At 30.2% G+C, this 8,747-nt stretch overlaps 1 protein-coding gene across 1 annotated transcript; it reads left to right on the top strand.

Annotated features, from left to right (window-relative positions):
• The first annotated feature begins 3,627 nt into the window (after positions 1 to 3,627).
• On the top strand, positions 3,628 to 4,895 carry LOC114381478 (zinc finger protein 2-like). The gene has a single exon (XM_028340744.1). The coding sequence runs from the start codon at positions 3,997 to 3,999 to the stop codon at positions 4,489 to 4,491; it is 495 nt and encodes a 164-aa protein (XP_028196545.1). The 5' UTR covers positions 3,628 to 3,996; the 3' UTR covers positions 4,492 to 4,895.
• The last annotated feature ends 3,852 nt before the right edge of the window (positions 4,896 to 8,747 follow it).

Raw genomic sequence — 8,747 nt, 5'->3', positions numbered from 1 at the left:
TTGCAATTCATGTTTAAACCGTGCATCTTAAGTCTTAACAATAAGCTAGCTTAGCTTATATATATAACGATAAAACATGAATAAAAAGCATTTTGAAAGTTGAGAACTGGGTTGCCAAAATTTTACAGTTCAACATGTTGAAACCAACTTTTACTGTTGAACAGGTCTAAACCAACATTTCTCTTAGATTAAAATACATTGTGATATGATAAGCGTGTAATATTGTTATGATATATCTATAATGCATTTAGGTATATCATTTTAGTAAATTGTATTTTTTTTTTATCTTTCTAGTCTATATTTTTTATGTAGAAAGGATAAATTTCAACTTTGGGATAAAATGAAGACTAGCTAACTGGGAACAAGTACGTGGAGAAAGGAAATAAGAAATAAAATATCAATCGCACCTTCTTATGGAGAATACAACACTCATGGAACACACACACACACATATATATATATAATCAAGAGTTCTGGAATAAGAAGACACTATAATATAATAATATTAACGGACAGGGTGGGAAGAGTTACCACCAATTAGACAAAGTGACATCATGAAAATTTGAATCCACGTTCATTAGAAATGTGAGACTTTATATGATATCTTTAACCATTTATTGCTAACTCGCATTGAACCTTTTTTTATTTATCATAATTAAGTACACCTTTTTGGTACATAGTATATATCATCACAATAACCGTGGCTTCTTATCACGGTCATGTTATAGTGTCTTAATTTAAAGACCTAAAGTTGCAGAGATTAGTGCAGTTCTGTGTAACATGTCTACCAGACAATCCCTTACAACAACTCTTATTAATAATTGTATATATTAACATTAACCTGCATATACATGGAACCTAGTTATCATTAATGTAGGTTTGTTCAAGTACGAAGGGAAACATCCCATTTGACTGACTGGATATTGTTTAGTTTTGCACAAGAATTAATGTTTACTTAGCTTCGGAATCTTAAGACCAAGTAACTGATACGGCAACAGGACGTAGTTTCTTGGTTCATTCTGTGTCTGCGATTTGCAGACAAGCCTCTCCGAAATGATAGCCGATGACAAGATTATGATCCCTCAATCATGTTTTACCATTAAATTATTAAGCCTTGGGGATTTTGTGTATAACAAATACTTGTGTAGGAAGACGGTTCGAATTTAATTTGTCTGCTACGCAACAATCTTATAAAAATTATACAATAACTTTTTTATAATACTATTTTTTTCCTATCATATTTCATCTTATCACACTTTTTTCTATGCTACACAAATTTTAGTATAAAGAAATTATATAAGCATAATGTCTCATTTTATAATTCCATCTCCCATGTGCTTGGTCCAGTCAACAATTTGTAAAATCACTGAACCAGGGTGGGAGGGAAGGAGAGAGAAAGAAAGATAGAAGAGTAAGTTTGGTCCTAATTAATAATGGCATCGTGCCAAAGCCAGAGTACAGAGCTAGATAGAACTACCTGTTTCTCCATTCTGGCACTGACAATAGGTGATGAAATTGAAGGCAGTCATCAATACAGATTCAATAGAGTCAGGTCTGTAAATGTTAGAGAGATGGATTCAAAAGGGTGTACGAAATTCACCGCATATCGACATTTAGGAATTATGTATGTACAAGCTACCCTGCCGTTTTATTTATTTGATTCTTTTCAAAGAGAGAGGATGTACGGTAAAAGGTAAATCGGAAAACAAAAAAACTATTAAAATTAAAGAAAAAGAGTTATACTGTATAAAAAATTTTATATCGTTATTTAATTATAATTTATTATGATATGATAAATTTATTGATTTTTAAAATAATTATTTTAAAATAATTTAAATGATAATTTATAATTGAATGATAATATAAAATAATAATAGTAATACATAAAAATTGAACTTTTAAAATTATTATAAAATATATAGACATGTTTAATAAAAGATAAGGATTTACCGCATTATCTCTCATTTTTTATCTCTCTTACTATCACATTATATATTACATATGATATTTTTTTCTTTTTTTTCTCTTTCACTAGGTGTAAAATAGCATTTAGGTGTCTAACTATATTTATTTTTAATTTTTAAGATTAGTGATGTACCTTACAAGTCATAAGCTTTATGTATATTCAACAAATACATTAATCTCTCTCGTTCATATTGAACTCGGAGTTTGGGAGACTTGTGTACCCTAAGTCATAAGCTTGGTGTATACTCAACAAACTATAAACTCGATAGTTAGTTGAACAAATATCCTGTATTCAGGCAGGTGTCCCATATTCAAATATGTCTAGACATGATCTACATGATGAAAGCACACAACAATAAGGAATAGTTAAAAGAAGGTAACTTTCTTCTCACTTGATAACCCTAGAAGAAATGTATGCTTTTACTCATCCTCAAAAATATGAGTAGTATGACCTTAATTGACTTGATCCGCAAATTTCCTTTTGTTATACCCCCCATCACACATAGAAGAAGGAGATCAAAGATCATAACAGAATTAGGCGAAAGTGAAGATCGAGCTATTTGGCTAGTGAACTTAGTAACAACAAGTGATACATGAACACTCATAATTTTAAACACGTTATCAATATTTTTTTTTTGTATCTTTCTCTTTCTATTACTATATATCACCTATTAGACTTATATTATTTTTTTTGAACTAGGTGTTGAATAACATCATGGGTATTTATCTATATTTTTTCGTTTTTAATCAGAAAGTATAAATACGCACTTCACCCTTTAAATTACACCTCACACCTTAAAATATTATTTTTGGGTTGAGGGGTATATATTCGCTCATTGGCAAGTAATTGCGTGCTTTGTATTGGGTTCTGATGATAATAATGCACATTATGTAAATTCAATTAAATCCAAGGGAAAATATGGATTATTGGTAGGTCTGCCATTATTGACTGAATACACCCAAATTGAGTAGCCTTTGTACTTATTATTATATGTACATACATGGACAGACATATATACATTGCTTCTATACAACTTGATTATTCTACATATAGACTAGAAAAATTATCAATGAACACCTATTATGCTAGTAGATATCTGGTGAGAAAGAAATAAAAGAAAAAAAATTATAGATTTAATAAGTAATATGATTGGACATGTGAAAAAAAATAATAAATATTTTTTAAATGTATAAAAAATATGAATGTTCGTGAATGATTATTTGATTAGACTATTCACCAAAAATTCTACATATATATAGACTCGTAATTCATGCGAGGTGTATGTATATGAGCAGAATGCTTCAATATTAGTTAAGTATTCTAAGCCGCCGATTTCGCTAAAACGGGTTCATTGTCCAATCCACTATGGACAGATAGTGCCAGAGTGGAACATAGGTATAGTACGCCCTTGATTTAAGACAAAAATGTAAAAATAGTCTCCAATCATGTTCATTGTTTAGTCGAGTCAAGGTGGTTTATCTTGCCCATTTTGTAATTCCAAAATGGGAACATTGATGGAACACTGCATGATTTGAGTTTAAACTCGTTGTTGACAAGGGCTCACAACAGTGCTAGTTAAAATTTTCTGATTATATGCTTAAATTGAACGTCCATTCATTTTCGAAGACAGAAACAAAGTTAAAATACAAATAAACCTGATTAATCTTCTCGGTGGGTTTCATACGGGGTACCCCATAACATTATTTTTTGGCCATCGACCGACAAAGGATCCAAACTCTGCCATTAATGAAGGCGACAACCTCTTTGATTCTCCATTGATCTTGCAGATACATGTCCCTCTATCTCACTCAATACTCTCACTCTTTCACTCAATATACTACTATTTGTATCTGCAGGAACAGTGAACCTTTGAGACTCTTATATTACATAAAGATCCTCTCACCCCCACTTCGCATCATATATCCTTTGCTCTATATTGCTTTCTTGTCCACACTTTTTACTCCATATTACACTTTGAAGTTTGAACCACTACCACTACCTTTGTACACCATCTTCTCTTCACCTAAGCCATGAATTTCCATAACCCCAATTATTCTCTTCACCTACGCCAACCAGATGATGAGAACCATCTCAACCTAGATCTTCTTCTTGAGCCATCTTCTTCTTCATCATCTTCACCTTCACCTATTAGTCCCGTTGAGCCACGGATATTCTCATGCAACTATTGCCAGAGAAAGTTCTATAGCTCTCAAGCACTAGGGGGTCATCAAAATGCTCACAAGCTTGAAAGGACACTGGCCAAGAAGAGCAGGGAACTGAGTTCAAACATGCAATCTTATGGATCACCGGAGCAAAGATCAAACTTTGGTGCTTCACACCATCTTGGTCGTGCTCTTGGGGTTGTGGATAACCAAGGACAAAGTTATGCGAGGCTTGGTGGAAGAAAAGAGTTCAGTTATGGTTCCAAGGAAGGGGTAGGGGTGGCTTCTTCCTGGTCAAGGGGTTATACTTCTGAACATGTTCAGGAGGATATGGGCCAACTGGACTTGTCGTTGAGGCTTTGAAATTTCAATATTGAAAAACCGGTGATCTATGGCATCTTTTGCTTCTATGAGTGATGAATATAATATGAACCATTATGAGTTAATTTCTGATTATGAATTTAGCAAACAATGCCCCAGTGAGAGGGGCTAGCGCTAGCTAGATAGGGGTGTGTTGGGGAATCAATCATGTAACAAATTGAAGTGACACTTTTTAGAAGATCAGAACGAGCCAGTGCCAATTTTTTTCTTTAGGAGGTAAAGGGGAAGCTTTATTTCAGGTTACATAGGTTACTATATTTGTGACTGTGGCTATCTTTATGGTTTACTTTGTACGTTTTTCGTACTGTAAGAAGTAAAAATGGCAGTATATCTATCATTGAAATCTGAGACATTTTTAAGAGAGAAATAAGTTTGATCAAATGAAATGGAGGAATACAACAAGAAATATTCATTGGCCGCAGCAGACGGTAGTGTAATTAACTAACTGATCTTTATCAGAAACCAGGCTAGGATTTGCCATAGACTTAAAATTCCATGCAATTTTTAGGGATTTCCATGCCACGATGCTTCTTAATATGCATATGACATGAAAGAGTAGCAGATGTACAATTAAAAGCTTGAACCTGTAATGGTATAATTATGAAATCATGTTGCAGTATCGCAGACTGCATATATAGATAGCCTCGGTTTCTTTGTGATTTTATGCTGCTAGTGTCATTTAGCACAACCTTACATTCAGTCTGTATACAGTTTCTGAAAATATTTCACATGGTATTGTTGGTGAGAAATTAAAGTTTCCTATGTGCATTAAATAAGTTCCTTAAAAGTTGTGTGTGCATTTAATTTTGACACAAAGTAATGTCTTCTTCAGAAAGTCGTTTATAGTTCCCGACATGCAATTCTTTCTTGATTCTTAAAAACGAAAATGTATCATTTTCCTTAGCTTTGCCACCAATCTACACCCCCAAGCAACCCCAACAAGAGCTTAATAAAGAAAAAGGAAAAAAAAAATGAATAATAAGCTTCTTAGCATGGTTTCTTCCGATGTTGAAAGGGCTAGCTTGAAATGATGATGAGCTTATTAAAATCCCCAATTGCTTCAGAACAAGAAATTCTAGTTGAGATAAGATATATATACTTATATATAGAACTAGAAATAAGAGTCATCGCTTCATTTTTATTTTTATTTTTATAAATCACAAATATTCTTTACCCAAGGCGGTATTGTTTGAGTCGAGTTTAACCATTATGTGAGACAAATCTCTTGATGAGTAGTTATCACAACCACATTATATTGAGGACTAGAATGTGAGATTGCTGGTCAAGTTAGAATAGTTACGCGACAGTTAATCTAGCTAGGAGTAACTTCTTTTTACTAATGTTCTAAAAAATAACTGTTATATGTGGTCCTTCACCAGACAATTCGTCCAGACTATGCCCATCTCTTTCAACGGCTTCTTATGTTGGACATAAACGAATAAATGGTCTTTATTTTGGGAGTTAGAGTGGAATATAATTTAATACTATGATAAATAGTGTTATTGTCATGGAGTTGAAAATTCGTACAAACAATTAGGAAGTGAATTAATTATCTGCATCTTTTTAATAGGCAATATCTTTGTTGATGTCAAATTCATTGTTAACTAGATCAAGAAGCAAGACCATTCGAATTTTGGTACACATAAAGTTGTAGACTTCGTGCTTCAACAAGTGTGACAAGTTTCAATCGCGTGCAATGGATGTGCTTTCCATTACATCACGTTGGAGTGCAGGATGTAAATTATTGGATTGCTTTCAGTTAATTACTTGTGGATGTGCTGATGCCGTACATTGTTCTCGTTGAAAGAAAATACATCTCTCTCTCTTTCTTTTTTTTTTTTTTACCAAATTACATTTTTTTAAGAGTAAATAGTGCGTGGAGTCAGACATACAACAAAATTAACATATACTATTTCATACACGTATAGAACATTTTAATGTAAAGGTTTTTAACCTATTATTCACTTATAAATAGTAACATGTGATAATATTATTGAATTTTATAATAATTATTTTAAAAATTATATTTAAAGTAATTTTTAATTAGTTGACAGTATCAAAACCAAATTCATTGAATCCCCATGAAAAATGAGATTTCGTGAATTCTCTCAACAAATTTAGAATGGAAGAAAAAAATCAATTTGACGAAAAATTGGAATTTCCATCCTATATATGTAAACCTAGCAGTTATGTGATTTTAAATTTAAATGTCGTATGATATTTCACTCATTTAGACCAAACACATAATAAAAATAATAAAGCGTGTTCATGTAGCCTTTGCTTAAGTGAAGCTAAATGACTTTGGAGACTACTTGAGTTCATTTTGTACTATTTACCACATATACAATATTTCAAGTGAAGGAATGATTTAGAACAGAATTTCATGGATGAGTTAGGGTTAGGGTAATGGGTTGCATCATTTTAAAAATATATGAATTTCAAACAAACTTAGTAAATTTTTAACAGTACTTAACCTAATCATAGTAAAATATAAAAAATACTTAGTATTTAACGATGCTTAATTAATTTTCAATTTCATTTTTCTTTCTTTCTAAATCTAACAACAAAGACAATATATCTATTACTCACTTCGTCTGATAATATAAGTGTTGTATCAAAAAATAAATCTTAATATAAGTTTTATTTTAAATTTAAAATATAATATTATTTTTTTTCATTTTTAATCCGAATTTTTTACACACACACACATATATATATATATATATATATATATATATATATAAATTTTTAGAATTTTGTTGTTGTGATATATCATTTCCAATAAGGAAGATTGATTCCTTTGAAAATGAACCATTAGAGTAAGGGAAGTGATTATATAGAGATTAAAAAAGGAAAATAATATTAAAGTTAATATCTTTAAAATTATTACTCTCTTTAAATTTATTTATGAGTTTTTCTTAATTTATGTAAAAAAAAAAGTATTAGAGCAACACAGGTTTATGAGTTTGTCTTTCAATTTTTTATATTTTACTTTTCCCCTCTAATTTTTGTGTTTTTTTCATTTATATGCATTCTTTTAAAAATTTAATCCAATCATCCAATTTCTTAATTTCGATTGTGGTCGAGATGGATCAGGTTGGATTAACACCTACTACAAATTGAACAAACATGAATAGAATTGATAATTTTTTATTGCTCCATGTTCAAATTTTTCTATAATTATATCGATTGGACCTAATCCGTATTAACCTTTGTTTTGATAGGTATTTAACAAATTGTGATATGTCTTTTAAATTTTAACCACTTAAATATGATCTAGTATTCTATATTTAATATTTTTTTACCTCTCAAATAACAGCACATTCTAACTTAAATAACTTCTTATGTGCTTGTATGATCTTTGTGCAAGTTGTCACTCTAGATTGATAATTTATTTTTTATTTTTTTTATCATTTATTAATAAAAAAATATGTTATACATTTAAAATATCTTCATTGATATAAATTTTGTTCTAATAAAAGTTAAATTGTATAGGGGCATAATAATAGATATTTTTTTATCAACCACTTCATATTGCTTTTATTGCCCTAGATGTTAAAATATTTTAATAGTAATCGTGTATATTTTTTTTTTTTATCGGCAATCATGCATTATATATACTATTGTTATGATTATTATTACAGTGCAACATATCTACGGAAGACATTATTTTCAATTAGATAAATGTTACATCAATGTACAGTAATTAAACCTCAAATTATTCGTATATAAAAGTATATGACATTTTGTATTTAAAATTTGTCGTATATCTGTAAAAGAAAATGTCGTATACACATTTTTGATAAAAGTGATTGCAAGTACACACATGGGAGTAGTTCCGTAATTATTTATAACTAATTGTAACATTGCTTGAAGTATTAATTAATCTAATGGACTATGATAATTTCACAATTTTAACACTAACTTTATAATTTTTTTCCTTCAGGTTTCACCTAATTTTTGTAATAAAAAAAAAAGTACTAGTTGACATTCTCAGGTTAGCGAAGGTGTTTCCGACTTTCGGTGTTTGACAGACATTCTGAACGATTATTAGATTCAATAGTATTCATTTAATGTCATTTATTCATACTCTCTCTTACAAGAGTTTTGAATATTACACTGTTCGTCCACTCTTATATTAAAATATATATAATTTATTCTATTTATTTTAACATCGTTAAAAATATTTTTTTTAAAAGAAGCTAAAGTTACTTAAAATATATATTTAAACAATTTAA

The sequence above is a fragment of the Glycine soja genome, chromosome 13 (genome assembly GCF_004193775.1).
Source record: "Glycine soja cultivar W05 chromosome 13, ASM419377v2, whole genome shotgun sequence".
Taxonomy (NCBI): Eukaryota; Viridiplantae; Streptophyta; class Magnoliopsida; order Fabales; family Fabaceae; genus Glycine; species Glycine soja.
The sequence above is the reverse complement of the archived record's forward strand: the minus strand, read 5'-3'. Positions and strand labels throughout refer to the sequence as shown.

Bases quoted from the DNA above. Each gene is read 5' to 3' on its own strand.
- LOC114381478 (XM_028340744.1), top strand. From the start codon at position 3,997: ATGAATTTCCATAACCCCAATTATTCTCTTCACCTACGCCAACCAGAT.